At 46.2% G+C, this 17,930-nt stretch overlaps 2 protein-coding genes across 3 annotated transcripts in view; one reads left to right on the forward strand and one right to left on the reverse strand.

The window, feature by feature from the left end:
• The window catches only part of LOC129863965 (pyruvate carboxylase, mitochondrial-like), a 115,353-nt gene that overhangs the window by 24,049 nt on the left and 73,374 nt on the right, over positions 1-17,930 (reverse strand). The window lies entirely within an intron of this gene.
• LOC129863966 (leucine-rich repeat and fibronectin type-III domain-containing protein 4-like) lies at positions 67-17,732 on the forward strand. The gene is made up of 3 exons (XM_055936454.1): positions 67-891; positions 5,854-7,552; positions 13,429-17,732. The coding sequence occupies exons 2-3, from the start codon at positions 5,877-5,879 to the stop codon at positions 14,501-14,503; spliced, it is 2,751 nt and encodes a 916-aa protein (XP_055792429.1). The 5' UTR covers positions 67-891; positions 5,854-5,876; the 3' UTR covers positions 14,504-17,732.

Below are 17,930 nucleotides of genomic sequence, written 5' to 3' on the forward strand. Positions count from 1 at the left end.
AACCTCTTACATCCTCTCTTCATTTTGACTAATTTATCCTACGCACATTTTCAGCATTTTCTCCTAGCCATTCCAATTCCATCTTTCCCCCCTTCTATCGAAAGCCAGGACTGCTCAAGGCTCTCCCTCCTCCCTTTCCCTCTCACATCTCAGTAGCAGACACACTTTGCAGTCTCTCCCTCGCTCACACACACGCTTGCTGCAGCAGAAGCCACAAATCAGACTGGTACAGCACCGGACGGCAGGGGAAAAGAACGTCAAAACAAGCGATTGAGTTGTGAATAAGCACGGCGACCACAGAGGTGAAACATGCAACCGTAATAGGTTGTTGACGTCTACAGTTAATAACCTACTTTAACAGCACTGTTCCTTTCCCTGGGCTTGTCTGGACGACTAAAACACAAAAAAAGGCAGCATGACGGAAGGAACAAGGGAGTGAAAAGGAATTGTTACCCTTCCCACACAGTGGGAAACTGGGAGGAGAAAGGGGGTTGGAGGTCAGGTGGTTAAAGCTGCTCTCCAACAGAGATAAAACACAGACTTGGGGATGTTCTAGAGCCGCACTGATTCTGCAAAGGACAGATGCGCAGCGAGAGGAAAGAGGGGTCTGAATACCAATAACTGCAGAGTAAAGAGAAGAGACTGGATACTGTCCTGGGAGAAGACTGAAGGCTGCAATTAGTGAATAGATGGAGGGTAAACGCTACGAAGCAGACTGAAATGTTTCACACATTTCAAATATTTTGTTATCTAGGAAACATAAGCTTGTCATCTCTGAAAGCCTCGGGGCTCATGCTTGAAAAACTACATCTGATTATTTCGATTCATGCTCCAGTTACCAGAACGAATCAATGGACTTGGCATCCTGAACAGCATAAGCAGCAAACTTCTGTAAGTTAATATTCATTTGTTTTCTTCACACTAGAATAGAACCCTGTGTTTCTTTTAATAGAGCATCTAACTCGCAGTCTGTCCTGAATGTATTGCACATTGTGGAGGAAATGTGATTATCTGTGCCCATGTCACTCTGCTAATCCTTGCTCTCTTCATATTCTGGAGGATGTATACAAAGCACTGACCTAGCAACAATTCTGAGTGAATCCCAGAAAACAAGGATATAAACAACAGGAATGACTGAGTAAAATATAAATGACAAACTGACAAGCAACAAATTGCTTATACCCTTGTTGATTTGGAGGATGAGCTTAAGTCAAAGTAAATATGGATAGGTGGACAGAGAGGTAAGGTAATGCAACATGGAAAAGGTTTACTAGGTCTTTCCTCTGTGCGTTTAGCCAATGATCATAAAACACTGAGAAGAGGGATACATATCCAAGCCAAGAGGATAACTAGGGATAAGAACAGATTTAAATACTAGCAGTTATAGTCAGATTGTAAATAAATACTAACACTGCCATGTACAATGCCTTCAGAAAGTATTCATTCACCTTGAGTTGTTGACTAAATTCAAAATGGATTAAAATATACATTTTCCCCCCCTCACTCATCTACACACAATACCCCATAAATGACAATGCGAAAACATTTATTGAAAATGAAATCAAAATCTCTATTATATAAGTATTTCACACCCCTGGGCCAATACATGTTAGAATCACCTTTGGCAGCGATTACAGCTGTGAGTATTTCTGGGTAAGTCTCTTAGAGCTTCACACACCTGGATTATACAATACAATCTTTTTAGAATTCTTCAAGCTCTGTCAAGTTGGTTGTTGATCACTGCTAGACAGCCATTTTCAAGTCTTGCCATAGATTTTCAAGACGATTTAAGTCAAAACTGTAACTAGGCCACTCAGGAACATTCAATGTCATCTTGGTAAGCAACTCCAGAGTATATTTCGCCCTGTGTTTTAGGTTAATTATCCTGCTGAAAGGCAAAATTGTCTCCCAGTGTATGTTGGAAAGCAGACTGAACCAGTTTTTTGCCTGTGCTTAGCTCTACTCCATTTTTTTAATCCTAAAGAAACTCCCTAGTCCTTGCCGATAACAAGCATACCTATAACTTGATGCAGCCACCACCATGCTTGAAAATATGAAGAGTGGTACTCAGTGAGGTATTTGCCCTAAACATAATGCTTTGTATCTAGGACATAAAGTACATGTGTCTGACATATTTTTTGCATTTTACTTTTGTGCCTTATTGCAAACAGGATGCATGTTTTGGAATGTTTTTATTCTATACAGGCTTCCTTTCACCCTGTTATTTAGGATATAATTATGGACTAACTACAATGTTGTTGATCCATACTCAGTTCTCCTATCACAGCCATTTAACTCTGCTACTTGTCCGAGCCTCCCCAGCTTCTCCTTCACCCAAATCCAGATAGCAGATGTTCTGAAAGAGCTGCAAAACCTGGACCCGTACAAAATCAGCTGGGCTAGACAATCTGGACCCTCTCTTTCTAAAATGATCCGCCGCCATTGTTGCAACCCCTATTAACAGTCTGTTCAACCTCTCTTTCATATCGTCCGAGATCCCTAAAGATCAGAAAGCTGCTGCAGTCATCCCCCTCTTCAAAAAGGGGGTGACACTAGACCCAAACTGTTATAGACCTATATCCATCCTGCCCTGCCTTTCTAAAATCTGCAAAAGCCAAGTTAATAAACAGATCACTGACCATTTCGAATCCCACCGTACCTTCTCCGCTGTGCAATCCGGTTTCTGAGCCGGTCATGGGTGCACCTCAGCCACGCACAAGGTACTAAATGATATCATAATCGCCATCGATAAAAGACAGTACTGTGCAGCCGTCTTCATCGACCTGGCCAAGGTTTTCGACTCGGTCAATCACCGTATTCTTATCGGCAGACTCAATAGCCTTGGTTTCTCAAATGACTGCCTCGCCTGGTTCACCAACTACTTCTCAGACAGATTTCAGTGTGTCAAATCGGAGGGCCTGTTGTCCGGACCTCTGGCAGTCTCAATGGGGGTACCACAGGGTTCAATTCTCGGGCTGACTCTTTACTCTGTATATATCAACGATGTCGCTCTTTCTGTGGGTGATTCCCTGATCCACCTCTATGCAGACGACACCATTCTGTATACATCTGGCCCTTCTTTGGACACTGTGTTAACCTCCAAACGAGCTTCAATGGCATACAACACTCCTTCCGTGGCCTCCAACTGCTCTTAAACGCTAGCAAAACCAAATGCATGCTTTTCAACCGTTCACTGCTCGCACCCGCCCGCACGACTAGCTTCACTACTCTGGACGGTTCTGACCTAGAATATGTGGACAACTACAAATACCTAGGTGTCTGGCTAGACTGTAAACTCTCCTTCCAGACTCATATTAAACATCTCCAATCCAAAATCAAATCGGCTTTCTATTTCGCAACAAAGCCTCCTTCACTCACGCCGCCAAACTTACCCTAGTAAAACTGACTATCCTACCGATCCTAGACTTCGGTGATGTCATCTACAAAATAGCCTCCAACACTCTACTCAGCAAACTGGATGCAGTCTATCACAGTGCCATCTGTTTTGTTACCAAAGCCCCTTATACCACCCACCACTGTGACCTGTATGCTCTAGTCAGCTGGCCCTCGCTACATATTCGTCGCCACTGGCTCCAGGTCATCAATAAGTCTATGTTAGGTAAAGCTCCGCCTTATCTCAGCTCGCTGGCCACGGTCACAACACCCACCCGTAGCACATGCTTTAGCAGGTATATCTCACTGGTCATCCCCAAAGCCAACACCTCCTTTGGACGCCTTTCCTTCCAGTTCTCTGCTGCCAGTGACTGGACCAAATCGGGGGGGATTTTTTTTTTTTTTTTTTTTTTTTTTAATCGCTGAAGCTGGAGACTTCCATATCCCTCACTAACTTTAAACATCAGCTATCTGAGCAGCTAACCGATCACTGCAGCTGTACATAGTCCATCTGTAAATAGCCCACCCAATCTACCTACCCTCATCCCCATATTGTTTTTATTTACTTTTATCCCTACCGGCCAAACCCTCCCTACCCCGGACAAGGCTATGCCAAATGTGCGTCGCCCCACGGACCTCCCGGTCGCGGCCGGCTGCGACAGAGCCTGGGCGCGAACCCAGAGACTCTGGTGGCGCAGTTAGCACTGCGATGCAGTGCCCTAGACCACTGCTCCACCCGGGAGGCCTGCCCACAGAGAGTCAATGCAACTCATGTGACTTGTTAAGCAAATGTTTACTCATGAACGTTAGGCTTCCCATAACAAATGGGTTGAATACTAACTGACTTTCAGCTTTTCATTTTTTATTCATTTGTAAACCTTTCTAAAAATGTAATTCGACTTTGACATTATGGGGTATTGTGTGTATGTAATCAATTTGAAATGCAGGTTATAACAAACGGTGGAAAAAGGCCAGGGGTGTGAATACTTTCTCAAGGAACTGTAGATGAGGGCCTCTGTTCTGTTCTGTGGGAGAACAGGATATTCACCCACTAAGGAACAATTACTGTGCAGTCCTCAGTCACTGTGATTATGAACTAAGGGGGATGTGCAATCCATTCAAACCCTCAGCCAACTCATACAGAAAAGATATGGGATAGAATGTCAAGCTTAGAATCTAACCCGGTTACCATGCCTCCATCTTCCCTCCCTCCCAACTCAGACATACAGGTCCAAAAGGTTAACCCCTTACACAGATTTCCCATGATGCAGTGAATAGTGTCTTATCATAGCATAAAACACACACCAAATCCCCCACAACATGTTGTGTGTCTTTGTGTATCATTGCACAGTGCATGCACAGAGACAAACACAGTTTACACTATTACACAGTTATTTATAGGTTGTATCCATCATTCCCCTAGTGGGTTCTTCATCTCCCCCTCTCACACACTCAAAACGGTGCTTTGTGAGCGTGACAGGAGAAGAAGCTGGCCTTACATAATGCTCAAACGAGCACAAATGTAATATTCTCAACCCAGTGAAACACAGCAGCCATGGAAAAGCACAACACAGTCACATTAATCAGGCCTGTAATGTTACAGATAATTCAAGCGACTAGGCTTCCATTCATGACCTGGAGACAGTCACCCTACAAACCACTATTCTGCTTCATTAAGGACCTGCCTTTTGTAGTCTGGCTTTCAACCTAATGTCATTCCTTCTCATTAGATGGAGCGTGGGTCAATGCTCATGCTCAACACACAGAGTAATGCATCAGGGGAATGGGGCAATAACAGTGACAGAACAGTGGGCAGTGGAGGGTGAGAACAAGGCCCCAGTAACAGTGGAACCCAGTAGTCATGGCCACCACCCCAGAACCAGTAACAGTGGAACCCAGTAGTCATGGCCACCACCCCAGAACCAGTAACAGTGGAACCCAGTAGTCATGGCCACCACCCCAGAACCAATAACCGTGGAACCCAGTAGTCATGGCCACAACCCCAGAACCAGTAACAGTGGAACCCAGTAGTCATGGCCACCACCCCAGAACCAGTAACAGTGGAACCCAGTAGTCATGGCAACCACCCCAGAACCAGTAACAGTGGAACCCAGTAGTCATGGCCACCACCCCAGAACCAGTAACAGATGAACTTGGTAGTTATGGCCACCACCCCAGAAGCAGTGACCGGTCTGAGGAAAACCACCCAGGTTTGGAGGTTTATATCAAATCTAGCCTCACTCAAATCTTACTGAAACTATACACATAGGCCTACACAAACATAACAACCACATCAGTTTACAAAATCAGTATTGAACGTGTGGATTTTTTTTTACATCTAAATCTCCAAATACCAATTGTACAATCCAATACCTCTACTGCACTGTTGTATGCAAAAGCGACTGAATGGGAAAACCAATGGAAATGAGAGATAACGATTTCCCACTTGTACTTCCGTAGGTCAATGGATAACCAGCTCAACAATGCCTAAATCCAAATCACAAATATCACACCCATACTCTCCACCCCGCTCAAAATCCTCTCGGAGGCCCTCTCCAAAGCAACAGTCTCTAAAAGGTGTCCACCCGGAAATAAACCTGTTATCTCCTATTGAACTCAAGCCAAAAGTCACCAGCCCTTCCCTGAGACCCCCTGCCTGCTCTATGACCCCACAGACTGTAGTCTGGCTGGCCGTGGTGACCTGCTCCTGTGTGTTCTCTGCTCTGCTGGGCCCGGGCGTGTCCGCTGGAGAGACCTGGGGCATGGTCTCCATCTGTCCCTTCCACTGTGTGTGCCGAAACCTCTCAGAGTCTCTGAGCACGCTCTGTGTCAACAAGGGCCTGCTGTTCGTCCCTCCTGACATTGACCGGCGCACAGTGGAGCTCCGTCTGGCTGACAACTTCATCCTGGAGGTGGGCAGAGTGGACTTTGCCAACATGTCAGGCCTGGTAGAGCTAACTCTGTCCAGGAACACCATCCATGCCCTGAAACCTCTGGCCTTTGCTGACCTTGAGAACCTGCGTTCACTCCACCTGGACACCAACCGGCTGACCGTGGTGGGGCCAAAAGACCTGTCCGGCCTGACTAACTTGCAGCACCTCATCATCAACAACAACCAGCTGACCAACGTCTCCACTGAAGCATTTGATGACTTCCTGCAGACGCTGGAGGATCTGGACCTGTCCTACAACAACCTGAGGAAGGTCCCCTGGGAGGCCATCCAGAACATGGCCAGCCTGCACACTCTCAACCTGGACCACAACCTCCTGGACCACATCGCCGAGGGATCGTTCGGAGAACTCTACAAGCTGGCTCGTCTCGACATGACGTCCAACCGGCTGCAGACTCTGCCCCCTGACCCCCTGTTCTCCCGCTCCCAGACAGGCGTGGTCAGCCCCACCCCCTACAACGCTGTCATCAGCCTGAGCTTCGGTGGGAACCCCCTGCACTGTAACTGTGAGCTGCTGTGGCTGAGGCGGCTGATCCGCGGGGACGACATGGAGACGTGCGCCACTCCCGTCCACCTGGCTGGGCGCTACTTCTGGTCCATTCCAGAAGAGGAGTTCACCTGTGAGCCTCCGCTCATCACACGCCACTCCAACAAGCTGTGGGTGCTGGAGGGCCAGAGGGCCACGCTGAGGTGCCGTGCCATTGGAGACCCAGAGCCAATCATCCACTGGATCTCCCCAGACGACCGCATCGTAGCCAACTCCAGCCGTGTGCACTCCTACTACAACGGAACCCTGGACGTGCTGGTGACCCGTGCCCGTGACGATGGGGCCTACACCTGCATTGCCATCAATGCTGCCGGGGAGGCTACGGCCCTGATAGACCTGAAGATCATCCCCCTCCCTCACCGTGGCAACAACACTGTCCCCCTAACCAGCCCCCGAGGGGACCCTGGGTCATCAGATATCTCCAGTGGGAGAAGAGGGGCAGGCCGGAACAGGAAGGGTGATGGAGGGGTGGTGACTGTCAAGAACGCCACAGAGGGGGAGAGTGGAGATGGAGATGCCAGTGAGCATTTGGTGGGGGTCCTGGGAGCGACTGCCACCTCTGCCCAGGTGCGCTGGGTCCTGGGCCGGGCCACTGGGCCGTACCTGGTGTGGATGTACCAGATCCAGTACAACTGCACTGCAGACGACGCCCTGGTGTACAGGTAAGCTCCCCTCAGCGACACAGCCATCCTACAGAACCTGAGAGACAGTTCCAACTGGGCAAGCATGAATAGATCAATCAGAAGGCTAGATGCAAAACAAACACTTCTGTGTGGTCTTCCATTGTAATACTGTCATGTACAAAACACCCCAGTGGTTTTACAATTGATCTGAGTTATCACAGTGTCCTTGAATGACAGGGACCAGGAGTGATGAACATGAACACTGACACATGAATTAAAGGAGAGCAGGCGTAGTTGACTATAAAGTATGAACGAGTGATTGAGGGAAAGGAAAGAGATGGAAGGGAGATAGGGCAATGGAGAGAGAGAGAGAGTGAGATAGAAGACTGTGGGAAAAGGAGGATGATCTGAGGAAAGTGTCACATCCCATCAATCAGTCTGAAATGGAGATAAATTGGGAGATGGTGGGTTTGGGTCTAGGGAACACTGAACCCACTTCAGTTTGTGGAGGTAGGGAGAGGCACCTAAATAGACATGCAGTGTTTTATATCAAATACTGAACGATTCTCAAGGACTTGTCAGGACACACTAATGTGTGCACAGAGCTGTCAGAATGAAAAACAGAAAGAACGCCTCCCAACTCGACATTTCCAGCTTTCATCCCCCACTAAGTCAAGAAGTGATGGTTAGTCTCATACTCTAAACATTTGATGCCTCATAACTTCCATAATTCCCTGGTGTCCCAATAAGGACAGGTGAACTGCTTGCTAAGCCTTCCAAGATCAAAGAATAAGTATGCAAATAGACACATTTGGATGACTAATATATGCCAAGGTATATGTAGTCTTCATAGCTAAATAAGATGGATGAAGGCAAACATTAATTTCTACCGTCTCTGGGACTCCATGGCTAATTTGTTTAAACAGCATATCCCTTTGACAGGCTTTCAGTAGAGCTTGGAATGCAGTTATTCACCTTATATAAGCCTACGGAGATAATAGCTTGCATATTCTGAGTTAATGTTCCGCGTAAAACCCATTTTTCCCATTTTCATTACAAAGCCTGCGTGTAAACAACTAAATGTAATAACAACAAAGTCATTTGTAACCCAAAGCTAGAGATCATTTGAGGATAGTGTGGAGGAATGAGGGAGAGCAAGGGCGCCAGAAAGGTTAACTGCCCGCAAGATGAAATTAGAAATTGTTCAAGGTCTGCCTTCGAGAGCTCGCAATTACCTCTCAACGGTAAACTCATTCATCAGCCTCATTTACACCGTCCATTACATTTTTAATACTGTTCTACACTTATATACACAGGCGTCTGAATCCATACAATAAGCTGCAGCATTTAACAAGAGATTTGACACGAGCAGTCGGTTGGAAGACGGAGGGGTGAAAGACTTTAAAAACGAAAGTGTTTGCTGTCTTGTCCTCTTCCTGGCGTACAGCGTTTGGGCGGGGGTGGTGGTAATTGGGGTGCGAGTATGTGTCATTGCCTCGGAGTTGTCTTGAATAGCTCATCGCTTGGCAAGACACGTTTCTGAGGAGAGGAAAAAAACATACGTAAACAGACTGGTTTAAAATCAAATTAAATTGTATTAGTCGCACGCCGAATACAACAGGTATTCTTAGTGAAATGCTTACTTATGAGCCCCTGACCAACAACGCAGTTAAAAAAAAAAATATGAGTAAGAATAAGAAATAAAAGTAGCAAGTAATTAAAGAGAATGACTATGCATAGATAAGAACAGAAAGTAGCTGCGGTGTAAAGGGGGGGGGGGGGGGGGGGGGGGACAACGCAGATAGTCCGGGTAGCCATTTGATTAGATGTTCAGGAGTCTTATGGCTTGGGGTAGAAGCTGTTTAGAAGCCTTTTGGACCTAGACTTGGCACTCCGGTACCGCTTGCCATGCAGTAGCAGAGAGAACAGTCTATGACTAGGGTGCCTGGAGTCTTGGACAATTTTTAGGGCCTTCCAGTGACACCGCCTGGTGTTGAGGTCCTGGATGGCAGGAAGATTGGCCCCAGTGATGTACTGGGCCGTACGCACTACCCTCTGTAGTGCCTTGCGGTCGGAGGCCGAGCAGTTGCTATACCAGGCAGCGATGCAACCAGTCAGAATGCTCTCGATGGTGCAGCTGTATAACCTTGAGGATCTGAGGACCCATGCCAAATCTTTTCAGTCTCCTGAGGAGGAATAGGTTTTGTCGTGCCCTCTTCACGACTGTCTTGGTGTGCTTGGACCAATTTAGTTTGTTGGTGATGTGGACACCAAGGAACTTGAAACTCTCAACCTGCTCCACTACAGCACTGTCGATGAGAATGGGGGCGTGCTCGGCCCTCCTTTTCCTGTAGTCCACAATCATCTCCTTCGTCTTGATCATTCTGAGGGAGAGGTTGTTGTCCTGGCACCACACGGCCAGGTCTCGGACCTCCTCCCTATAGGCTGTCCCGTCGTTGATCACGCCTACCACTGTTGTGTCATTGGCAAACTTGGTGTTAGTCATGCCTGGCCGTGCAGTCATGAGTGAACAGGAAGTACAGGAGGGGACTGAGCACACACCCCTGAGAGGCCCGTGATGAGGATCAGCGTGGCAGATGTGTCATTACCTACCCTTACCACCTGGGGGCAGCCCATCAGGAAGTCCAGTATCCAGTTGCAGAGGGAGGTGTTTAGTCCCAGGTGGTGTTTAGTCCCTTAGCTTATTGATGAACTGAGGGCACTATGGTGTTGAACGCTGAGCTGTAGTCAATGAATAGCATTCTCACATACCCTACTGTTCAAAAGTTTGGGGTCACTTGGAAATGTCCTTGTTTTTGAAAGAAAAGCCAATTTGTTTTGTCCATTAAAATAACATTCAATTGATCAGAAATACAGTGTAGACATTGTTAATGTTGTAAATGAATATTGTAGCTGGAAACGGCAGATTTGTTATGGAATATCTATATAGGCCCATTATCAGCAACCATCACTCCTGTGTTCCAATGGCACAGCTATTCCAAGTTTCCAAGTTAGCTATTCCAAGTTTATCATTTTGAAAGGATATTTGATCATTAGAAAACACTTTTGCAATTATGTTAGCACAGCTGAAAAAGCCACATCTCAGACTGACCAATAAAGGCCAGCATCCCGGAGTCGCCTCATCACTGTTGACGTTGAGACTGGTGTTTTGCAGGTACTATTTAATGAAACTGCCAGTTGAGGACTTGTGAGGCGTCTGTTTCTCAAACTAGGCACTAATGTATTTGTGCACCGGGGCCTCCCACTCCTCTTTCTATTCTGGTTAGAGACAGTTCGCGCTGTTCTGTGAAGGGAGTAGTACACAGCGTTGTACGACATCTTGAGTTTCTTGGCAATTTCTCACATGGAATAGCCTTTCTTTCTCAGAACAAGAATAGACTGACGAGTTTCAGAAGAAAGTTATTTGTTTCTGGCCATTTTGAGCCTGTAATTGAACCCACAAATGCTGACGCTCCAGATACTCAACTAGTCTGAAGGCCAGTTTAATTGCTTCTTTAAAGCAGCACAATAGTTTTCAGCTGTGCTAACAATTGCAAAAGGGTTTCCTAATGATCAATTAGCCTTTTAAAAATGATAAACTTGGATTAGCTAACAACGTGCCATTGGAACAAAGGAGTGATGGTTGCTAATAATGGGCCTCTGTACGCCTATGTAGATAACCATGAATTTAAAAAAATAAAAAGCCGTTTCCAGCTACAATAGTCATTTACAACAATATCTACACTGTATTTCTGATCAATTTGATGTTATTTCTTTCAAAAACAAGGAAATGTCTAAGTGACCCCAAACTTTTGAATGGTAGTGTAGGTGTTCCTTTTGTCCAGGTGGGAAAGGGCAGTGTGAAGTGCAATAGGGATTGCATCATCTGTTAGGGCGGAATGCAAATTGGAGTGGGTCTAGGGTTTCTGGGATAATGGTGTTGATGTGAGACATGACCAGCCTTTCAAAGGACTTCATGGCTACAAATCAAATTTTATTTGTCACATACACATGGTTAGCAGATGTTAATGCAAGTGTAGAGAAATGCTTGTGCTTCTAGTTCCGACCATGTAGTAATATCTAACAAGTAATCTAACAATTTCACAACAACTACCTTATACACACACACAAGTGTAAAGGAGTGAATAAGTGAATAATAATGCCTGCACCTGTACTGACCTTGCCTTCTGGATGATAGCGGGGTGAACAGGCAGTGGCTCGGGTGGTGGTTGTCCTTGATGATCTTTTTGGCCTTCCTGTGACATCGGGTGGTGTAGGTGTCCTGGAGGGCAGGTAGTTTGTCCACAGTGATGCGTTGTGCAGACCTCACTACCTTCTGGAGAGCCTTACGGTTGTGGGCGGAGCAGTTGCCGTACCAGGCGGTGATATACAGCCCGACAGGATGCTCTCGATTGTGCGTTTGTGAGGGTTTTTGGTGAGAAGTCGAATTTCTTCAGCCTCCTGAGGTTGAAGAGGCGCTGCTGCGCCTTCTTCACAACGCTGTCTGTATGGGTGGACCATTTCAGCTTGTCCATGATGTGTACAGACGTGAGTGCTACGGGTCGGTAGTCATTTAGGCAGGTTACCTTAGTGTTCTTGGGCACAGGGACTATGGTGGGCTGCTTAAAACATGTTGGCATTACAGACTCGGGCAGGGAGATGTTGAAAAGCAGGAATCAGGAGGATAGAATTATGGTCAGATTTGTATGCATCTCTGTGTATGGAGTAAAGGTGGTCCAAGGTTTTTTTCCCCTCTGGTTGCACATTTAACATGCGAATAGAAATTTGGTAAACCGGTTTTAAGTTTCCCTGCATTAAAGTACTAGGAATGCCACCTCTGGGTGAGCGTTTTCCTGTTTGCTTATGGCGGAATACAGCTCATTCAGTGCGGTCTTAGTGCCAGCATCGGTCTGTGGTGGTATGTAGGCAGCTACAAAAAATACAGATGAAAATTGTCTAGGTAGATAGTGTGGTCTACAGCTTTTCATGAGAAACTCTACCTCAGACGAGCAAAACTTTGAGACATCCTTAGATATCGTGCACCAGCAGTTCTTTACAAAAATACATAGTCCCCCGCCCCTTGTCTTACCAGACGCCGCGGTTCTGCACGGCTGATACAGCTGGCTGGTTATATGCTGTATGTTGATAATGTCGTCATTCAGCCATGACTCCGTGAAGCATAACATAACAGTTTTGAATGTTCCGCTGATAGTTTAATCTTCCGCGTAGGTCATCGATTTTATTTTCCAAAGACTGCACGTTTGCTAGCAGAATGGAAGCCAGTGGGGGTTTATTCGATCGCCTACGAATTCTCAGAAGGCAGCCCACCCTCTGATCCCTTTTTCTCTGCCTTCTCTTCATGCAAATTATGGTGATCTAGGCCTGTTCCCGGGAAAGCAGTACAATCATTCACGTCGGGCTCGTTAAAGGAAAAAGGATTCTGCCAGTCTGTGGTGAGTAATCGCAGTTCTGATGTCCAGAAGTTCTTTTCGGTCATAAGAGACAGTAGCAGCAACATTATGTACAAAATAAGTCCAAAAATAAGTTTAAAAAAAACCATTTGGTTAGGAATACGTAAAACGTTAGCCTTGTTCTCCGGCGCCATCTTCAGTCTGCCTCCCGTTTCCCTGAATATCAATCTCACCCTTTCTATTTCCCTTCTCCCTCTACAGCAGAGTATTATTGATTAAGCCCATTTCCACAACAAATGAGCAGATCTGACTCCTCCTCCCTCTAGCTGGCTGCTCATCATCATCATTAGCACTAAGGAGTTGTACTGTAGCTTATTGCATTTCATTTGATTCATCTCCCTCGCCTAGCTGCTCTCAGAGATCCTCTTTCTCTCCTCAGCAAATGACTCAATATCCTTTTTTCTTTTATTACAACCCCCCCCCCCCCCCTTCCCTTCCTGTTAGGATTCTGCCTCCAACAAGCAACGCTTTCCTGCTAAAGAACCTTGTGTCTGGAGCCGACTACAGCCTTTGTGTCCTGGCCATCTTTGACGACGGGCTGTCCACCCTGGCCACCACCAAGGTCCTGGGCTGCACCCAGTTCAGCACCAAGGAGGACTTCCCAGAGTGCCGTTCCCTGCAGGCGCACTTCCTGGGCGGAACACTGACAATCATGGTGGGCGGGGTCATCGTGGTGATGCTGCTGGTGTTCACCGTGGCGATGATGGTGAGGCACCGCGTCTGTGGAGACTGCAGAGACGAGGGTCACTACACTGCCCATCACCATGACAACTTCCTGCCCTCCAAGGGAGAAGTGGACGTTTACGCTCAGACCAATGGGAACGGGAGAGTGATGATGGTGGCTCTGCCCAAAGGCATTCTTGGCCAAAAGGGTAAGCCCCTGCCATCGAAAACCAAACCCCAAGCCAAGAACAAGCCCAGGACAACGCTTGACTCTGATCGGCTCAGTGGAGAGAGAAAGGCTGAGGAGCTGAGCGTGAGGGGGAAAAGATTCCCCCCTTTCACCCCTGAGAGTGAGAGAGTGACACTGTACTACACCCCTGCCAACACCTCCCAGACCTTACCCCATCCCAGAGCTCACAAGGCCCGGAGACACTCAGGCAAGCTCAAGCTGCGCCGCTCTGAGGAGAGGGAGAAAGACTTGGACAAAATGGTGGGCTCCAGATGCAGCCTGGACTCCGGGGCCCAAGGGGAGGAGGGGCGGTTGGATGACTGGAGGGGCGATCGTCCGCCACTCGGGAGGACACGCAGCTGCTCCTTTGATGTGGGCGAGATCACCACAACAACCTGCTACAGCTATGCCAAGCGACTGAGTGTGATATGGACCAGGAGGAGCCAGTCGGTGCACGGCATGCTGGTCCAGTGCGCCTCAACGGCCAGTTCAGCGAGCAGCATGGGCAGCGACCAACAGCCCCCTGCCCTCACACATGGCTACCTGCACGCCTTCAACACCTCCAACTCTAACTCTAACACCAGAGTGGCTGCCAAAGTTGGAGACCTGGAGGGGAGTGTTGTGTAGGGTGGAGAGGAGGAGGAGAGAGGGACATAATGGAAACAAAGACTGAAACTGACAAAATGGTGGATGTAAAAGATATACAAGCCATTTGGCTTTATAGCTAGAATCCTTAATTGAAACAAAGCGTTCTCCCTGCCCGTTTTAGCCAAAAAGCTAAGGGATGGGCCTGGATAAATGTAACCGCTCAAATTCATAGCGGTATGGATGCAAGGACTAACAATCCATGATATCAAATGTATAGTTTTAACCATGTTTTAAGGCTATACAGGGTTTGCTTACATTTATTTACAAATTTTGGAGTAAAACAAGCTTATATTTTGGGTTTTGAAGGGGTACGACAGTTGAACTAAGCTCACGAGGAATTTAGGTTACAGTGCATTCGGAAAGTATTCAGACACCTTGACTTTTTCCACATTTTGTTACAGCCTTACTCTAAAATTGATTACATGGTATTTTTTCCTCAATCTATAAAACAATACCCCATAATGACAAAGCAAAAACAGGTTTAGAAATGTGTGCAAGTTCATTAAAAAAATAATATATATCATATTTACGTAAGTATTCAGACTCTTTACTCAGTACTTTGTTGAAGCACCTTTGGCAGCGATTACAGCCTCAAGTCTTCTTAGGTATGATGCTACAAGCTTGGCACACCTGTATTTGGGGAGTTTCTCCCATTCTTCTCTGCAGATCCTCTCAAACTCTGTCAGGTTGGATGGGGAGCGTGCTGCGCAACTATTTTCAATCGGTTTCAAGTTCAGCCTCTGGCCGGGCCACTCAAGGACATTCAGAGACTTGTCCCGAAGCCACTCCTGCATTGTCTTGGCTGTGTGCTTAGGGTCGTTGTCCTGTTGGAAGGTGAACCTTCGCCCCAGTCTGAGGTCCTGAGCAGGTTCTCAAGGATCTCACAAACATTTTGCTACACCCGCAATAACATTTGCTATACACATGTGACAAATAAAATTATTTGTACTTTGGTCCATTCAACTTTTCCTCCATCCTGACTAGTCTCCCGGTCCCTGCCACTGAAAAACATCCCCACAGCATGATGCTGCCACCACACTTCACCATAGGGATGGTGCCAGGTTTCCTCCAGATGTGACGCTTGGCATTCAGGTCAAAGTGTTCAATCTTGGTTTCATCAGACCAGAGAATCTTGTTTCTCATGGTCAGAGTCTTTAGGTGCCTTTTGGCAAACTCCAAGCGGGCTATCATGTGCCTTTTACTGAGGAGTGGATTCAGTTTGGCCGCTTGACCATAAAGGCCTGATGGGTGGAGTACTGCAGAGAGGGTTGTCTCCACAGAGGAACTGGAGCTCTGTCACCGGGTTCTTGGTCACCTCTCTGACCAAGGCCCTTGCTCTAGGAAGAGTCTTGGCGGTTCTAAATTTCTTCCATTTAAGAATGGAGACCACTGTGTTCTTGGGGGCCTTCAATGCGGCATACATTTTTTGGTACCTTTCCCCAGATCTGTCCCGACACAATCCTGTCTCGGAGCTCTACGGTCAATTCCCTTGACATCATGGCTTGGTTTTTGCTCAGATATGCACTGTCAACTGTGGGACCTTATATAGACAGGTGTGCTTTTCCAAATCATGTCCAATCAATTGAATTTATCACAGGTGCACTCCAATGAAGTTGTAGAAACATCAAGGATGATGAATGGAAACCGGATGCACCTGAGCTCAATTTCAAGTCTCATAGCAAAGGGTCTGAATATTTCTGTAAAAAAGGTACCTGTTAATTAAATTTTAATAAATGTGCAAAAATGTCTTAAAAAAACTGTTTCCCCTCCCCCCCCCAATTTTAGAATGATTCTTGAAGAATATACAGTGGAATGGGTGTATATCATTTATTTTGATGTCCGAAATGGATGTAGCAACCAATGATTCTAGATTTCTTAAAAGACAAGGACATACATTTAAAAGCACAAAATGCATTGCACAAGGAACCTAGCACATGGTGAAGAAGATAAGCCACGTACGGTGTGGGCAGATGGGAGTGATGACAAGTATAAAAAATAAAAGTACAACGAAGTCTGCTTTAATGATGTAAGAGACTGACTACAACCTGAGACTTCTGTTTCAATAAGATAAATGAAACAATTAATGAATTGCAGTAAATAAATCAACCGCTACTCAACAGCAGCACGACTCGACATTGAATTGCAAACCGCTGAGTAGATCAGGCATCAAAATGGATCATATGAAAACTGTGACGATCAGATGCCAGTCCAGTGATCATATGTTTGTTTGAGAAGGGCAGGAAGCAGCCTATCGGCAAACACAGAGGAGTTTGTCTTTGAGCTGAGAGAGGAAGAGAGATATGGGGAGAAAGAGGGGTAGAGAAGGTGGCTGGGGGAGTAGCTCTGAGAAACCAGTACACAGAAATAGGCTACATGTCTATTGGTGCCATTTGTCATATTAAATACTACTCTGTAGTGTACAGTCATACCCACAAAGGCCCTCTGAACTCAATTAGCATGAGTTGTGTGATGGAGTGGGAGGGGGGATAGTGAGAGAAGGGCATGCAGCAGTTTCCACTTTTCTTGCCAGAGGCAAACTGGTGCCCTATTTCGCACAATTAAAAAGTGCTGATTGGTGAATTCACACAAACACATTGTGAACTCTGCCCAGCGGTGCTCAAACCACTGACCTGCAGTTCTGCAATCAACCACTGTTCACATCGTAGAGGACAGATATGTCATGTTCTACTGACAAGTCCCATTAATATCAGATCTGCAGATCTGGTTGGCTGTGGATAAAGTTGAGCACTTTAGACCAGTTCAGGAGTTCCCCGTCTCAGAAAAAGCTCTAACGTCTCCAATTTATAGGATAAGAAAATGTAAAAATGTTCAGAGTTCTTTTAGCCAGTCCTGATTTCATTTAACCTCGTACCATCCAACTCATTCACCATGGTTGGCTGTTCTCTGCCCCTGCATCTAAAACCCTACCCTAGCTGTGAGACGGCCAGAAAGAATAGGATTTTAAGTGAGTGCTTTGACTTTTTCACCTCAGATGTAGAGCAAAGGTTTTCCCATTCACGACTAGATATTTGAGTAGAAAAACAGGGTGATTTAACCTAACAAAATCTCTTGGACCAGCATTTTAACCCACCCATTTGAATTTAAAAATCACCAATCTACTCCCCGTTACAAAGTGGATAAGACTGACACTCAATCCACATAAAACCGACCAACTTTAATCAAAAATCCTAAAAAGGCAATTTTTTTTTTTAAAAACGACCAGAATTCTGGTTGTTGTTCCTTGAGGGAAGTATTTTCTTTCCTAGAAGCAAATGCTGCAAAAGCAATCAGCAGATGCAAAGTGGGAAATAGTGCTGCAATACTAATTTAGCCGAACAAACAATTCTATTTGTGTAGGAACGATAAATATGGGAGGCAGAAGAGAGGGAGAGCGTGAGGGAGAGAA

The sequence above is a fragment of the Salvelinus fontinalis genome, chromosome 10 (genome assembly GCF_029448725.1).
Source record: "Salvelinus fontinalis isolate EN_2023a chromosome 10, ASM2944872v1, whole genome shotgun sequence".
Taxonomy (NCBI): Eukaryota; Metazoa; Chordata; class Actinopteri; order Salmoniformes; family Salmonidae; genus Salvelinus; species Salvelinus fontinalis.